This window comes from Culex pipiens, chromosome 3 (assembly GCF_016801865.2).
Source record: "Culex pipiens pallens isolate TS chromosome 3, TS_CPP_V2, whole genome shotgun sequence".
NCBI lineage: Eukaryota > Metazoa > Arthropoda > Insecta > Diptera > Culicidae > Culex > Culex pipiens.
The window spans coordinates 110,172,264-110,189,180 of record NC_068939.1 but is presented as its reverse complement, the minus strand read 5'-3'; the positions used below and the strand labels follow the sequence as shown (position 1 = coordinate 110,189,180).

The 16,917-nt window shown below is 39.0% G+C and overlaps 1 protein-coding gene across 2 annotated transcripts in view; it reads right to left on the bottom strand.

The window, feature by feature from the left end:
* Positions 1-4,838: 4,838 nt before the first annotated feature.
* The window catches only part of LOC120422359 (atrial natriuretic peptide receptor 1-like), a 258,080-nt gene continuing 246,001 nt past the window's right edge, over positions 4,839-16,917 (bottom strand). For both annotated transcript variants that reach the window (XM_052710917.1, XM_052710916.1), the window contains 10 exons: positions 13,961-14,260; positions 13,763-13,898; positions 13,166-13,377; positions 12,608-13,103; positions 12,391-12,546; positions 11,367-11,541; positions 11,140-11,289; positions 10,889-11,081; positions 6,018-6,192; positions 4,839-5,958 (listed from right to left, as the gene is read on the bottom strand). In XM_052710917.1, the coding sequence (XP_052566877.1) occupies positions 5,417-5,958; positions 6,018-6,192; positions 10,889-11,081; positions 11,140-11,289; positions 11,367-11,541; positions 12,391-12,546; positions 12,608-13,103; positions 13,166-13,377; positions 13,763-13,898; positions 13,961-14,260 (2,535 nt within the window). In that variant the 3' untranslated portion in view covers positions 4,839-5,416. The remainder of the gene's footprint in view (positions 5,959-6,017; positions 6,193-10,888; positions 11,082-11,139; positions 11,290-11,366; positions 11,542-12,390; positions 12,547-12,607; positions 13,104-13,165; positions 13,378-13,762; positions 13,899-13,960; positions 14,261-16,917) is intronic.

Here is a 16,917-nt window from a genome sequence, read left to right as displayed (position 1 = left end):
AACAGCAACAACAACAACAACAATCAATCCAACGACCTCTGTCGAAACACAAAACACACAACCAGCAGATCAGACTAAGTCTCAGTCCAATCAAATGGATATTTCTCCAGAGGACGACGACGACAAAACAGAAAAAGAGGCAAAATCGGAGAAATCTGCAAACAATACCAACCCAGCAAAGAGAAGATCACGCAGAAATAACTACCGCAATCCCTACAAGTACTACGACGACTAGAAGAAGATCGCGTGTATCGATCCATCTACTTGTATTTTTCACGACTAATAAAACTATATTTTATAAAAAAAAAAAAAAAAAATTTCCTGATGAATATTACCATAATTTTTTTTTCTGTGTACATTATATTAATTGAATATTTTATCAGCAAGTGGCGCTACTTCCATTCAAATATAGGCGGTGTATGCACTTCGGAAGGAATCGGTCAAGAAAAATTTCAAATGGGCAGCAGCGGCAGCGAAAGCAAGCCAGAGAGGGTGAAGAAAAGCCCCAAGAAAACGCTCCCTCTCCTTTGTTCTGCTGTTCGTAAAGCTGTTTCTTGACTTCTTTCCTTCCGATCTCCATACTAGCCTATACACAAAAATGAGATTTCTATTTGAAATTTAAAGCATTCCACTTTGTCATATACGTAGAAACATATTAATTCACCGTCTTCAGCTTTGGATCTAACCCAAAAGAGCTGCGGGTCATTTTTTCTAAACTCTCAACTGCTGACTCAAGGTTTATATTTCCTTTAAAGAAATGAACACTTTCTTGACTTGTGACAACTGCTGATAAAAGTTGAATTTTCCTTCTAAAGTTGAATTTTCTTCATTAAAAAGGGGATAATGCGCTTCAGCGGTGGTCACAACTCAAGCGAGTTTTCCCTTCCTTTAAAAATATTCACCTATATCAGCAGTCAAAGAGTTTTCCCTTCTTTAAAGAAGGGAAAATTCAACTTGTATCAGCAGTCAAGAGAGTTTTCCCTTCTTTAAAGAAGGGAAAATTAAACTCATGTTAGTAGTTATCTAAAGTCAAAGAAAGTTTTCACTTCTTTAAAGAACGATAAATTCAACTTGTGTCAGCAGTTATCACAAGTCAAGAGAATTTTCGCTTCTTGATTGGAGAGCGCTCTAAAAATTCTTTGTGTAAATATGGGTATTCGGCGCCGTCGCTCCGTGCCATACTTTCATACACTTAGGAGCCCAGGGCGGCGAAGTCCTTGTAGATAAAAAGGAAGACACTAGTGGTTGTCACTAGCAATGGTGGCCGACAGCTATAAAGTCAACTTCGTTTTTGATTTGAGAGAAAATTCAAACATATAGGGATAATTCAACTAGTGTTAGAAGTTATCACAAGTAAAGCTAATTTTCCATAATTTAAAGAAGGAAAAATTCAACTTGTGTCAGTAGTCATCACAAGTCAGTGAGTTTTTTTCCTTCTTTAAATAATGGCAGCCGGGAACCGTGGTGTAGGGGTAAGCGTGATTGCCTCTCATCCAGTCGGCCTGGGTTCGATCCCAGACGGTCCCGGTGGCATTTTTCGAGACGAGATTTGTCTGATCACGCCTTCCGTCGGACGGGAAGTAAATGTTGGCCCCGGACTAACCTAAAAAAAAAGGTTAGGTCGTTAGCTCAGTCCAGGTGTAGGAGTCGTCTCCCTGGGTCCTGTCTCGGTGGAGTCGCTGGTAGGCAGTTGGACTAACAATCCAAAGGTCGTCAGTTCGAATCCCGGGGTGGATGGAAGCTAAGGTATAAAAAGAGGTTTGCAATTGCCTCAACAATCAAGCCTTCGAACACCTAGTTTCGAGTAGGAATCTCGCAATCGAGAACGCCAAGGCAATGCTGTAGAGCGAATAATTTGATTTTTTTTGAAATAATGGAAAATTCTCTTTACTTGTGATATAACTACTAAAAAAAAGCAAAGTAATCCACTTTAACGACCCCCGGGTCTTTTGTGGTCTCTGTTGCAAGTTTCTGCTCATTTCTAGGCGTCCGAAGGTTATGTGTGGTGAGTCACCCAAAACCTCTTTTACGCTATTGGACCGACGTTTTACTTCCCCATCCGATACTAACACGAGTTGAATTATCCCTATATGTTTGATTTTTCTCTCCCTTTCTGTAGGGAAAATTTCCTTGACTTGTAATAACTGCTGACACAAATTGAATTTATCTTTCTTTAAAGAAGTGAACACTTTCTTTGATTTGAGATAACTACTAACATCAGTTGAATTTTCCCTTCTTTAAAGAAGGGAAAACTCTCTTGACTGCTGATATGGGTGAATATTTTTTTAAAAAGAAGGGAAAACTCGCTTGAGTTGTGACCACAGCTGAAGCGCATTTTCCTCTGTTTAATGAAGAAAATTCAGTTTTAGAAGGAAAATTCAACTTTTTTTAGCACACAGAAAATAAATGATGGTAATATTCATCAGGAAATGGTGACAGATATTGTGTCAAAAAAAAAAAAGATTAATTTTACATAAGAAATTGGTGAATATTTATCAGGTTCACATTTTACTATTTTTTTTATGTAATATTACTCAAAAAAGAGGTAATATTTTTAATCAACGAAATTCAACTTTTTTTCTGTGCAGTTATGGCAAGCCTAGAATAGAAAGTGTCCCTTTCTTTAAAGGAAATATTAACCAAAAAGTAACCCAGAGTGACAAGTCCGAAGAAAAGTCATTTCAATTCTTGGCTCCATAAATGTCGAACATATTTGGCTCAATCTAGGGCTCAAGGCTTAAAATAGCCCTGGGAACAATATTCAGCATGTGGAGCAACATTTTGAACAAACGTTTCAAGTTCTGGGCACCCATAGCCAGCAGTTTTTAAATCAAGAAAAAAAATTCTTAAGGAATGAAAAAATCAGCTTTCGCCGGCAGTTATCACAACCTAATGTGGTCTTCTTAAAGCAATTCCAATATTAGACTTTATTTTGAAATTTTAACATCATTTTGCCAAATTACCATTATGCCAAATGGTCATTATGCCAAACGGCATTATGCCAAATGGCATTATGCCAAATGGGATACACCCGAGCTTTCCATAGGCCAAGCTTTTGCTGCAAAGGATGGTTTGATATCTTCATCGGAAGCTTTTTATCTAGATATATTTGAGCAAATGATTTTCAAAAGTACGCGCATTGATGGAGATCTGATAGTCAAGCTGCTTTGAATGCTTTGAATTCTTCCAAATGCCAATCTAGATTGGTTTGGGAGTGTGTAATTCTTCTGAAAAAACTGGGTAATAAAAATCGAGTATTCTTGTACTGGGTTCCAGGCCACTGCGGGGTTGAAGGGAATGAAAAGGCCGATTTGCTTGCCAGGAAAGGCTCAGATGACCTTTTTGTTGGTCCGGAGCCATTCTGTGGAGTGTCGAAATGCGTTCTGAAAATTGAAATTACAAAATGGGAAAATTCCATGATACAACAGAATTGGATTGCCTCGCATTCTGCAAAGCAATCCAAGTTGTTTATCACCCCTAGCAAACAGAAAACGTCGCGAATACTTGGTCTGAATAAACGGTCACTAAACATATACATTGGATTAATTACAGGACATTGCCCATCACGGTATCACTTGAAAAAGCTAACGCGAAGTCAAACTGATATCTGTAGGCTATGTGACTGTGAAGTGGAAACTTCAAGGCACTTACTGTGTGAGTGTGGTGCACTGATTGCAAAAAGAATTAAATTTTTCAATAAAGGGATTTTAACTCCCTCAGAAATTTATTCAGAAAATCCCACTTCGGTTGTTGACTTCATTCTCGAAGCAATGCCAAACTGGGGTATATCGCATCCTCAGTCAGTGGCGGTCACCCTAAATGGTGACTTGTCACCCTGAAAATATGAGACAGTAATTAGGGGTACACTAAAATAGATCAACTAAATGGTCGCAGTAGTCTTAAATCCCACAAAAAAAAAAAAAAATTGATGGAGATGTAACAACGCGTGGCTTTGCTCGAAAATTCCTGGTAATCACAGATTTTACCCTCTAACGTCCATGTTACTCAAAAGTGCGACTTATTTTACCTTCAAAATTAATCATCTCGACGACGAGGTATATTTTTAAACCTTTTTAACCTGAGCTGAACTTTATGTAAAATGCAGGGTGACCACATAAATCCCATTTTCAAATTCCCGACTTTTCCAGAAACTCAAATAATATGCATTTCTAATCGAATGAATGATTTCATAAAAAAAATCTTTATAAATAAAAAATTACATAATTCTAAATGAATTAAAAAAAAGATTGACAATTTTCATAAAAAACGGAAACTCATTACTCATTATTTTGATTTAGAGTAAAAACATAAACATTAAGTCTTTGAAAAATTACCGGAAGCTTAACAATACTTATAATTTAAATGTTCAATGTTCAATGTTTTTAAAATTGACAAACGTATAGTTTTTGATACTTCGTTTCAACTGGAAATGAAAAAAAGTTAAAGATAGCTGAATTTAAAATTTTATTCTTGATTTTATCTTAATATAAAAATGAAAGTCTAAAACCTGATAGCTGGAATCATTTTTTCAAAGAATTTAGAAACAAATATCTAGAAATTCGTTAAAAACATGTTTTTACCCAATTCCCTTCATCATTTTGCGATAACTGAAAATCAAGCTTTATCTAGAGTCGAATGTATAGCACGAGGCGAAGGCGCCTAATTCCCATATTGACACTAAAAAAATTGAACTGGATTGTGAGTCCAATGCGCGGTCCGTTTGATCCGCAGGGTTGATCTCTTGATTTATATTTAAAAAAAACTATAAAACTATTTTGAGCTGGGCTGGAAGGAGTTTATTGATTGGGGAATTTTTCTCTCAACTTAAAAACAAATCATGAGCTTAGCATTAAAGTTGTAAATAGTATTTTATTACATTTTATTGTTTCACATAATGCAACATTTACACTCATGTACCGTAATTTTAACATTTTTGTTGACAGAAACGTTTTAGAGTCATTTTGATATTTATTTTTTTTCCTTTCCTGTATGTATCTTCTCAATTGAATTAGCATTAATGGACGCCGTCGATGTTTTTCGTCTATTGAGTAAATTAGTTGTGAAATGAGGTAAAACTATATTCTTTATAGTAAGCGCTTACAGATACACATTTCTAGAACTACGAAATTGATCACAAATGTCGTAAGTACATAAACTCTATCCTGCATCAAATGGTTCAACATATCGCATATAGACAGATTTTGGTATATTATTTCACATTAACACATTGTTTTCTCATCACGTACAAACACACATTCCGTTGCGTATAGATTTTTGATTTTGACTTTTTATTTGTTTGTTTCTATGCTGCGATGTTGTTCTTCTATTTAGGTACATCCATACATCTATTGTATTGTTTCCCTCCCTTGTTTTTTTTTACCAATCTGCATTCCTATTACTTGCGATGAAGCGAATATCAATTGATCTGCGTAAGCAGCGGTTGGGTCACGCCCCGGATCGTGTCCTCGCCACCGAGACTGACACGTGCCTTCGTGTTGGGCAGGTTCTTGGTGCTGTTGGACTTGATGAAATTATACGAAACGTTGTTGAGCTTTTTGGTGGTTCCACCGCCGCCGCCGCCGCCACCATTGGCACTGTTCAAGCTGTACATGGCGCTGTTGTTGTTATTGTTGAGAATTCCGGTCGGTGGAACTCCGTTCAAAAGTGCCACCGGTCCACCAACTCCGTCGGGAGGTTTGGCCGGCGATTTGAAGCTGGATTCGGTCTTTTCACCGTTCAACCAGTACGTTAGCATTTCTCCCTTGCCCTTCATCGGTACGAGGCCACGCTCGGTTACATCGAACGTGCCAAAAGTGTCCAGCAACTGCTTGGTGGTGCTGCTGACGTGAATCTTCAGCGCTTCCCCGTTGGACTCCATTCGCGAGGCCGTGTTGACCGTGTCCCCAAAGAGACAGTAACGGGGCATTTTCAGTCCTACCACACCCGCGACGCAGGGACCTACAATGAAGAAACGGTTAGGTATGGTGGAACAATGAGCAACTCAAATCTCAGCTTACCAGAGTGCAAGCCTATCCGCAGCCGAAGTTGCTCGTTGGGCCGATGCCGGATGCTGAACTTGTACACGGCGGCCAACAGAGCCAGCGCCATGCGCGAGATTTCCCGGGCGTGGAGATTGCCGTTGCGCATCGGCAGGCCGGACACAACCATGTAAGCGTCACCGATGGTTTCGACCTATTCGTTTGGATTGAAAAAAATAATAAGTTGATTTACCCTCAGTGTTTACTAGAGAACCTGAGAAGGTGCTCTAGTATTTACGTTCACCGACCGTCGCCAAGACGATGACGATCATGATACACGTTGTGTGTCAGCGATCAAATATCGTTTTGGGAAATGATCGCCGACAGAACGTTCTATCGAATATCGAGCAGTCCCTGGTTAGAAGCATTGGTTCCGATGAATGATTTAAGGGGGACACAGTATCTCCGGTCCAAATTTCCCCAAAATTTCCTCATATTAGGCATGAACACAATTGTGATCAATTTAGTGGCCCTGAAACAGGCCGTTTTTTCAGCGTCCTACCGAACAAAAGGGGAGGAAACTTCTTCGCAAGCGGAGTTGACATAGGAATCGAGATGAAATCAATCGACTTTCCCTTATCACTCAAAAGTGACCAAGAAAATTAGCGCAAACGGGTCCTCTTTGAGCTGGTAGATTTTATCCGCAATCGAAATCATTATGATGTCTTCCCAGGTTTACCTGGCGGTGGAGATACTTGAGCTAGGTGGACGAAAAGGTTCAGTATCTCGATGGGGAAATGTTTTTGCAAGCACATGTAAATTTCATGAGCATGAGCATGAGCATGAGAGATCACCCATGGTTGCCCCGCCGTTGCTGAACAGAACCGTAATATCCTTTCAGCACTACTGATCATAGGCTTCGACAATCAAGTGGTGTTTTCCTTATCAACAGCATGTATGAATGCGCTGAAAAGATAAAACACCATGATTGCTAAATCTAGATCAGTTGGTAACAGTCATTGGCCACCAACGGCGCCCGCCATGTCAGTTTGTAGATCTCGATTTTAAGGGACGGGAATGTTAGTTAGCGCAGGTTGCTACTAGGGCAGCTGGTTTGCCCTGTGCTTACACCCCACAAGCGCCAGGAACCTGAAAATTTGTTAGTAGGATAGGGTGTTTGGTCAGGATTCATCATAGAAGATGATGATGCGACCCAAAATCATAGTGTTTGTTGAAAGGTATTATCCCATTTCCCGTTTATCGGTAGTTAAATTATAAATGAAATGGATTAGTCTTAGACAGCCGGCTGTGGAAAGATAGAACCAACATCATTTGTAATTAAAAAAATAAGGATTAAGCAGTGTAATTTTTATCTTGAGATGAGACCACGAGTTTTAAATGATTGATATTTGGTGAGATAAACTTTGGAAACGACGAGTTACGATTTTTATCGAGATGAAATGGTATGATAGGGTTTTGTTGTTGTTGCCACTGCGATGGACGCGAAAAATCTTGCGACCAGACGGACAGGCATCGCAAATCGGACTCTGCACAATCCTGTTTTTTTCTCACTTTGCAAACAAACACAACCATCCGCTCGCTCTGATGGAACATAATTGAATCTTTTGCAAGCACATTTAAAATTTCAACTTTAAAAATTCTAAGTGTAAATATGGGTATCCGGCGCCGTCGCTCCGTGCCTTACTCAAACACTTAGGGCATCTCCAGCGCTGGGGTGCAAATTAAATTTGCACCCGGCTCATGAATACCGAGATCAAATTTGCCACCGTGAAAAAACTCCGTCATCCCCACCGCTAAGGTAGCAAATTTGCCACCGAAACAAGCCCGCCGTGGGGGGCAAATATGGGTATTTATTATTTTTGCTCTCGTTTACCTTCAAAATCAATAATTATATGTTGATTCATGCCTAGAAATGCTAAAAGTTTTTTAAACTTTTTAATCCTATTGAAAATTTCAAAGAATTTAATTTTTCGAAAATGTCGAAAGTTAAACAATTTGCTATCCGATTTGATTCCCACCAAATTTGCTCTCGAGTTTGCCCCCGTGTCTCCCACCGCGCGTAGCAAAGCAGGTATCAAATTTGATCTCAAGTTCATCTGTAGAAGATATGTGTCGGTACCTAGGTCGGTACCTGTCGGGTACTCATTTTCTGATACCCGACAAGTACCGACAAGCCGGGGGCAATGTTTTAAATGCGTGTTTCGGAGATTTTTGTATGTCTGCTCTTGTGTATGATTCAAAAATTCAAAAAATTAAAAATTTTAAAAATTGAAAATCCAAAAATACAAAAATTCAAAAATATAAAAATTTAAAAGGCAAAAAATTGAAAAATTTTAAAAATAAAAAAATTTAAAAATTCAAAAATTTAAAAATCGAAAAATTCAAAAATACAAAAATTCAAAAATGCTTTTAAGAGCGAGTCCACGAGCAAAGCATACCCATCTCGCATCGACCTCACCAATCTGCCTGAAATTTTCAGGGGTTGTTTGTACATATAAAACTAGCATCTGGCCAAAATATGAGCTATCTAGGTCAACGGGAAGTGGGGCAAATCGGGACACAAAGTTTGAAGGTTCAAAAACGTCAAAAATCGTAAAAAGGCTGTAACTTGGGCAAAATTCAATTCAATTTAAAAATTCAAAATGCATCAGAAAGGGCTTAAAAAATGCAACAAAATGCAGAATAGAGCACCCCGATTGGTTAAATCTAAAGGGAGTTATTGACATTTTAGTGAAAAAATAGCACAATTTTCAAACTCAAATAAAAAAGTGTTCCATCCAGATATCAACTCGGTTCGACCTGCAGCTTGTAGGGGACATCTGGGACTACCATCTGAGACTGAGAACGCTTTGGGTAAGGCAGTTTAACATATTAAATAGACACTTTTACTTTTAGTAAATTTTTTGGTTGTAAATTTTTGCTCGGGGGACCCCTTAGATCCTATTTTCTGATGATAATTTTATCATATTCGTGTTCCTGAGACAATTTCACAATAGAAACATGCATAAAAATGTTTGTTTTCATCCATTTTAACCCTTTAAAAAATGAAAGTTAAAAAAAATCTTCGATTCACATTTATTGAAAATCAAGTTCGTTTCCAAGGATACTAGATGACACCAGAAAAAAAGCAGCATCTCAATTTTTTTTAACTTTCATTTTTTAAAGGGTTAAAATGGATGAAAATAAACATTTTTATGCATGTTTCTATTGTGAAATTGTCTCAGGAACACGAATATGATAAAATTATCATCAGAAAATAGGATCTAAGGGGTCCCCCGAGCAAAAATTTACATCCAAAAAATTCACTAAAAGTAAAAGTATCTATTTAATATGTTAAACTGCCTTACCCAAAGCGTTCTCAGTCTCAGATGGTAGTCCCAGATGTCCCCTACAAGCTGCAGGTCGAACCGAGTTGATATCTGGATGGAACACTTTTTTATTTGAGTTTGAAAATTGTGCTATTTTTTCACTAAAATGTCAATAACTCCCTTTAGATTTAACCAATCGGGGTGCTCTATCCTGCATTTTGTTGCATTTTTTAAGCCCTTTCAGATGCATTTTGAATTTTTAAATTAAATTGAATTTTGCCCAAGTTACAGCCTTTTTACGATTTTTGACGTTTTTGAACCTTCAAACTTTGTGTCCCGATTTGCCCCACTTCCCGTTGACCTAGAGTGCTCATATTTTGGCCAGATGCTAGTTTTATATGTACAAACAACCCCTGAAAATTTCAGGCAGATTGGTGAGGTCCAAACGACGTCCCATACAAAGGGGTATGCCCTGTTCGTGGACTCGCTCTTAAATAGCTTAATTTTTGGTGTTTTTTAAATAGCAATTTTTTTTATATTACAACTTCTTTTTATTTTATTTTTTAATTTTTCAATCTTTTAAATTTTTTCAATTTTCTAATATTTAGTTTGATTTTTTATTTTTTTGATTTTTTTTTAAATTTGTTAATTTTTTCAGAATTTTAAATTTTTTGATTTTTTTTTTAGTTTAATTATTTTTTTTATTTTTCTTTTTTTATAATTTTGATTTTTTTAATAAATGTGTTTAATTTTTTTTAATGTTTTCATTTTTTTTATTTTTTAAAAATCTTTTTGATTTATTTTTATGATTTTTTTTATTTTTTTTTATATTTTCTAAATTTTATTTTTTTAAATTTTATTCTTATTAATTTTAAATTTTTTTATTTTTTTTTATTTTTTGTATTTTTTTAAATTTTTCTTCAAATTTTAATTTTTTTTAATTTTTTTTAATTTTGTCATTTTTTTTTATTTTTTTGACACATAAAAAAACAATTTAATTTTTTTCCGTGCATGATTCAGTTTTCCGTGCATCATTCCATTTGCTGCAGTAGCAAACCATCAGAATAGCGAGAAGCAAAGTGAAATCCCGAAGAACTGAGAGCAAATTTGATACGGCGACAGGTACCGCGGTGGGGTTGACGTCGGGTGCAAATTTGATTTGCTTCGATGTTTGCTACCCGCGCTGGAGATGCACTTAGGAGCCCAGGGCGGCGAAGTCCTTGTAGTTAAAAGGAAGACACTAGTGGTTGGTACTGGCCGACAGCTATAAAAGTCAACTTCGTTTCGTAAATTTCAACAGCAAACATTAAAAACTAGAGTTTTTTTAAATAGGTCCTATAAACATTTGAAACACAATAATTTATTGAACCTTTCCAAAAAACCCTAGAAAAATCCTTTTTAGGGCTCGAATTGATTACGAAAAAGTTATTCTCTATTTTCAGGAAGAGAAAACTAAATTGTAATAAACTAAACATGTTTTTTGCATTGCAAGAAAATCTGATTTGTGCAAGTTTGACTCGTTGGAAGCCATGTCTACCCAAAGCAGTTTAGCATGGCTGCTCTCAATTCACAGAATCTTACCTTGTACACGTCGAAATTCTCCACGATCGAGTCGAAGCAGGTGTACAGATCGTTGAGCAGGTCCACGACCTGCATCGGCGTACTCTGCGCGGAAATGGACGTAAAACCAACAATATCGCTAAAATAAATAGTCACTTGATCGTAGGTTTCGGCTATCACAGATTTGCCCATAATCAGCTGCGCGGCCACAGATCTGCAAGAGGATCAGTTGGTTAGCTGGTACACAAGGACGTTGCAAAGGTCGAACTTACCTTGGCAGCAGCTGGTACAGCAGTTCCTCGCACTTGCGCTTCTCCTCGAAGTAGTCTTGGGTGCGCTCTTCCACTAGTGCCTCCAGATTATTTGCATACTGCTCCATGCGTTGCAATAAGTTATCTAATATATTACCAGATTCGTTTTCTCTGTGGTTGTGGCGGGCAAGAGGGTCATACGTGAGTGGAATGGAATTCTACGGAGATCGCTGCACGAAGGAACTTACTTGTTGATTTTCCGTATGATCGTTTTCAGCAGGTTGAAATCTGGCCGCTCTAGGGGTTCTTCGGCCCAGCACTTGACCATGATGTTGTTGACGTCCTCGTAGGACGTTTCGTCGACCCGCGGTCGGAACGGCATGCCGTACGATTCGGGTCCATTTTTGACTAGTTTGATGATTTCTGGAAATAAAAATAGTTTGGTCAAAGTAGCTCAGATATACGAGCGGTCATAAGTTATCAAATCATTTAGGCCAACTTTCTAAATTGACAGTGTGATGTTTGGTAAAGCTTGAAATGCCCTTAGAACGGCAAGAAGGGAGGACCCCTAGAAAACCACCGATCGAGGCATGGCGCGATCGGCGTTCGCAGCTGGGCGAATCGTCCAGCAAGTCCCGCTACAAGCTGTACGATCGACCGCAGAGATCGACATTCGCTACCGCTCTGGACAGCATCAAGCGCGAAAGGGATCCAGGGGCGTCCACTTCCAGAGTGGGTCCGAAACGGACCGTCCAAATAGCGTTGGATCGCAGGGCGAATGTGTTGCCTTCGCTAAGGATAGTTCAGCCGAGTCAGCCAAGGGCGTCCTTCATCCGGGAAGACAGTCCGGTGAACATTACAAAACGAAAGAGTCAGTACTTTAAGGATGTGTTCAGCGAATACATGAAGAAACGAGCCCTCACGGTGGGACCCGTTCCACGGCGGATACGGATCATTAAGGTTTACGGTGAGTGAACATGGCTTGAAGTGATCGGTTCTACAACTTTCTTCAGTTCCACGTAGCCTGGACGAAGCCCTGGTAGAATCAATCAAGAGGTTTAAACCACTCAAAAAGTTTGACAACGCTTGGCGTGAACCGCGTCTTCATTGGTTGGAAAAGCTAGAACTTGAAAGCGACGCTCCACCAAAAACACTTCCGGACGATCCGGACGATGGATGTGCCACAGACTGCTTCCTTTGGTTGTACCCCTTCAGTAGACGACGACAACGTAAGGCAAACAACAAATGAGCGACGTTTAGTGAAACACTTACCTTTGGGCGACTTTTCATCGTCTCCGGTGTAGAACGGCCCCTGTCTTGAAACAATCTCCTGCACGATGATGCCGAACGAGTAGACATCGCCCTTGGGAGTTCCGGCCGGGTCATGGTGAGGATCTCGCAGCAGTTCGGGGGAGGTCCAGAGAAGTTCTGCGAATGTGATGCAATTGTTACGATCCCTCAATAAATTCCAAATAGTGGCATAGCTTACTCTTCCAGTAGGCGTAACTCTCCTGGTCCAGCTCCTCGGTTGGTTTGCGCAGCTGATGCAACCCAAAGTCGGTGACCTTGAGCACGAACCGCGAGTCCACCACGCAGTTGGACGACTTGAGGGCACCGTGCGAGTGGATTTCCGTGGAATGCAGGAACGCCATGCCCTTGACGATGTCGTGCATGAGCGATATTTTGAACATCCAGTCCAACTTGATCGTTTCGTTCTCCAGGATGTCCTGAAGCGAGCCCTTGGGGCAGTACTCGGTCAGGACGAACGGCTCCGGACTGGGATCGAGACAGGCACCGTAAAACCGAACCAGATGATCGTGCTGGAGGTCCTTCATACGCTTGAGCTCCAGCATCATCGTGCGGTTCAGGTTCAGATTGTGGATGTTGATCTTCTTGATTGCAACCTTGCAACCCTTGTAGAATCCAAACTGAATGTAGATTTGCCGGTCACCAGGTAGCGAATTAAGGTCTTCGGAGTAGATAGTCTGAAATCGTACTATGGATTGGTTCATAAATTACTACGGGGAGGCTCGGCGCGTCTACTTACGGCTTGGCTGCCACGCTTGGCCATCAGGTGCATGCTGCCCCGATGGCCGTGACTAGGATTGCAGGAGAGCACCTCGTTCGCGTGTACTTTCCATGTCATGGAGTTGATTTCCGCCTCGAGCTTGTAGTGCCGGTAGCCCAGGATCGACGCGATCGCCATGCAGATGACGCAAACGCCCAGGATCAGCGACAAAATGGCGTACCCGGGAAGGGCTGGAAAGGGAGTTATTAGAAAAGCTTGCAAAAATGGTACACCCAAACGAAAAGCCGCTGACATTCAATGATTGATCGATTGATAGATGAACAGCAAGAGAAAGAAGCATTAAATCTCTATCTTTTTTGAAACAAATGTGGAGAGAGAATTTTTTGCTTAAAAAAAATTGTCAAATAAAATGCGATTTCAAAACAATATCGAAATTATGAGCAAGAGTACTGATTTCTCAGTTCACTATGATCATCTAAATCTAAACGAATCGTGAGCGAATACGAATCTAGAGCTGAATAGAGCGAGAGAGGGAGAGCAAAAAAGAGAGTCGTGAATGATACTCGCACAAACCAATCAGAAATCAGAGCCCTTGCATTCGGACATAATACTCACACTTATCGGGACATAGAGAGCCGTCGAAACCGCAGGTCGGTCGATCCGGCGGAGCAGTCAACCTCCCGCCGGACCAGTGAATCGTCTTGCCTTCGACAAAGTGAAGGCCACCGTCGTGGAAATAGTTTGCGACGATCTGGAAAATATCCCAAACATTATTTGATTCGGACGCTTCTCGCCGGACAAATTCGCAATCACCTCAAACATTCCGGTGTTGGGGTTGAGATCGAGCAGCGAGTAGTCCGACAGCCGATCGCCGTTTGCATCGATGGTCACGTTACCGGTGATGCCCTTGAACGACTTGCCCCACATTAGGTGGGCCAGGTGCGTCCCGTTGATGGGCTGCTGGAGGGCGCGCTCTTCGCCGAGCAGGGCGATGCTGTCGTTCAGGGCGTACGCGTACAGCAGCACGGCGTCGTAGAACGCCGTCACGAACGTGGACACCGGTTCGTCCTCGGCGTACGTGTAGTTGAAGTTGGCCTTGGTGAGCTGTTTGACCTGGGGGTTTCAAGATAAAATTGAAAATTAGAAAGATTTATGTGGAACATCGTCCTTCCTACACAAAATATTATTTTGTGCAACAAGTTGCATTTTTTTTGCTACGACTTGAATACAACTCGTTTTGCAATTCTGGGAAACACACTTTCAATTAGATTTTTTCTCAGTGAATGGTTTGTTTGTACTTCTCCGCTTTAATGTTAAATTTGATATCAAGATAAGTGTCAAATTTTAAAACAGTATCGAAAAGTTTGATTTTTCGATAAAGGTGCCCAAAAGTTGAACTTTTCAGCACGCAGGTGGGTGCTGATTTTGTTCACACTGATATTTAACATTGTCGAAAAATATGAATAGTAAAGTTGAACTTTTCTCTTCAAGATCTGAAAAAAAAAATATTCGAAGAACATTACCGATAACTCATGAAGATTGATGATTTGGCAACACTGTTGGGTTTTGTGAAATTTATAATAAATAAATGAAATTGAACTGAAACTTATAATAAACATGTCTTCCGGAAATACAGTCCTATACATCGTTTGATGAGCATTAGAAAGACCTTTCTGATAAAAAAAGTTTATTTAAAAAAAATAAGCTAAAATCAATTCAAAAAGCTTATTCCAATGCTCCTGAAGCCTCCTCAATATAAAGACATTTTTCCATCCTATTTGATCCAAGTTCGTTTGCCACAAATATAAAATTTTCCGTACCTTTCATCAGCTCATAAATTTCATCAACAAACAATGCTCCAGAGAGGAACAACTTCATCTTCCTACAACGAGCTTCTCGCCAAACATTTCCACTTTGTTTCTAGTTGAGTTCTTCGAATATACGTAGGTATACGAACCACCCACAACTTTCGCCAAACTTGTGAGGCAAACTGGAAAAATACTTTTATCTCTATACCTCTACTAGCCGGGAGTTATATGTTTGGTTCTGCTTGTTATTGAGACAAAAAAAAAAGAACTGGCAACAAATGGAAAATCCTCGCGGAAAATTCAACGCGACATAGAGAGTGAAACTTTTCTTCTCAATATGTTTTCCGCGAATGAAAAAGCGAAAAAAAGTCTACATTTTATCAATTTTCTAGCTTGCCGACAACATTGTAAGGGTGAATCATGTTTCCCCCGAGATTGACGACGTCATATATTGCAAATAAATGTAATTGGGGGTAGGTACAAAGTTTGCGAGTAACAAGGTTTATTTGCATTGAAGCAAGAGAACATTGCTGTGCTGTATGACTTGAAAAAGTTGTTGAACAAAAGGTTGTAGTCCACAGATAACACTGTTTCACAAATTTTAGGTTTTTTTTTTTTGCATTTATGGGGAAAAAACACTAGAAAATCTAAAAAAAAACCTGTGCAATCAAAAGTAGTATGGGAAATTAGAGCGGTTTGTTTCTTGTACACAACGAAGTTGACTTTATAGCTGTCGGCCACTATTGCTAGTGTCTTCCTTTTATCTACAAGAACTCCGTCGCCCTGGGCTCCTAAGTGTACGATAGTGTGACACGGAGCGACGGCGCCAAATACCCATATTGACAGATAGAAATTTAGGGCTTCTTCTTGTACATATTACATGCAATTTTTAGCTTTTATGCAGCACCTATAAATTCAGTTTTACCGTCTCAGAATAGTTCTTTAATTGTTCGCGATTTTTAATAGAGTTTTTTTTTTATTATTGTTTCAAATTGAGCATTATGCCTCATGCCACACATGCATATTTTTTAAAAAATAAAGCACTTGAAAACAAAAAAAAACATAAAATACATACAGTCGACTCTCTGGCTGTCCATCTTCTCGATACCAATATTGCTCCAGCTGTCAATACATTTTGTAGTCCTTTCAAGGAGCATGCATGATTTTTTGTTCTATAATTTGATACCTCCCGCTCTCGACAGTCCCTTCAATATCAAAAATGAGAGAGTCCACTGTATTTAGTTAGCTGCAACTTATATAAAATTCGAAAAGTATGTTTACAGAGCAGACAGACAATAATAAACCTGAGCAGTTCTCTAGGATTTCAGTCATTCGATTTTTTTCGTATTTTTTAATCCGACTGAAACTTTTCTGGTGCCTTCGGTATACCCAAAGAAGCCATTTTGCATCATTAGTTTGTCCATATAATTTTCCATACAAATTTGGCAGCTGTTCATACAGAAATGATGTATGAAAATTCAAAAATCTGTATCTTTTGAAGGAATTTTTTGATCGATATGGTGTCTTGGGCAAAGTTGTAGGTATGGATACGGCGACACTGGAAAAAATGATACACAGTAAAAAAAATTTGGTGATTTTTTTATTTAACTTTTTATCACTAAAATTTGATTTGCAAAAAAACACTATTTTTAATTTTTTTTATTTTTTGATATGTTTTAGAGAACATAAAATGCCAACTTTTCAGAAATTTCCAGGTTGTGCAAAAAATTATTGACCGAGTTATGAATTTTTTAATCAGTTCTTATTTTTCAAAAAATCGAAATATTGGTCGCAAAATTTTTTCAACTTCATATTTCGATGTAAAATCAAATTTGCAATCAAAAAGTACTTTAGTAAAATTTTGATAAAGTGCACCGTTTTCAAGTTAAATCCATATTTAGGTGACTTTTTTGAAAATAGTCGCAGTTTTTCATTTTTTTAAATAAGTGCACATGTTTGCAC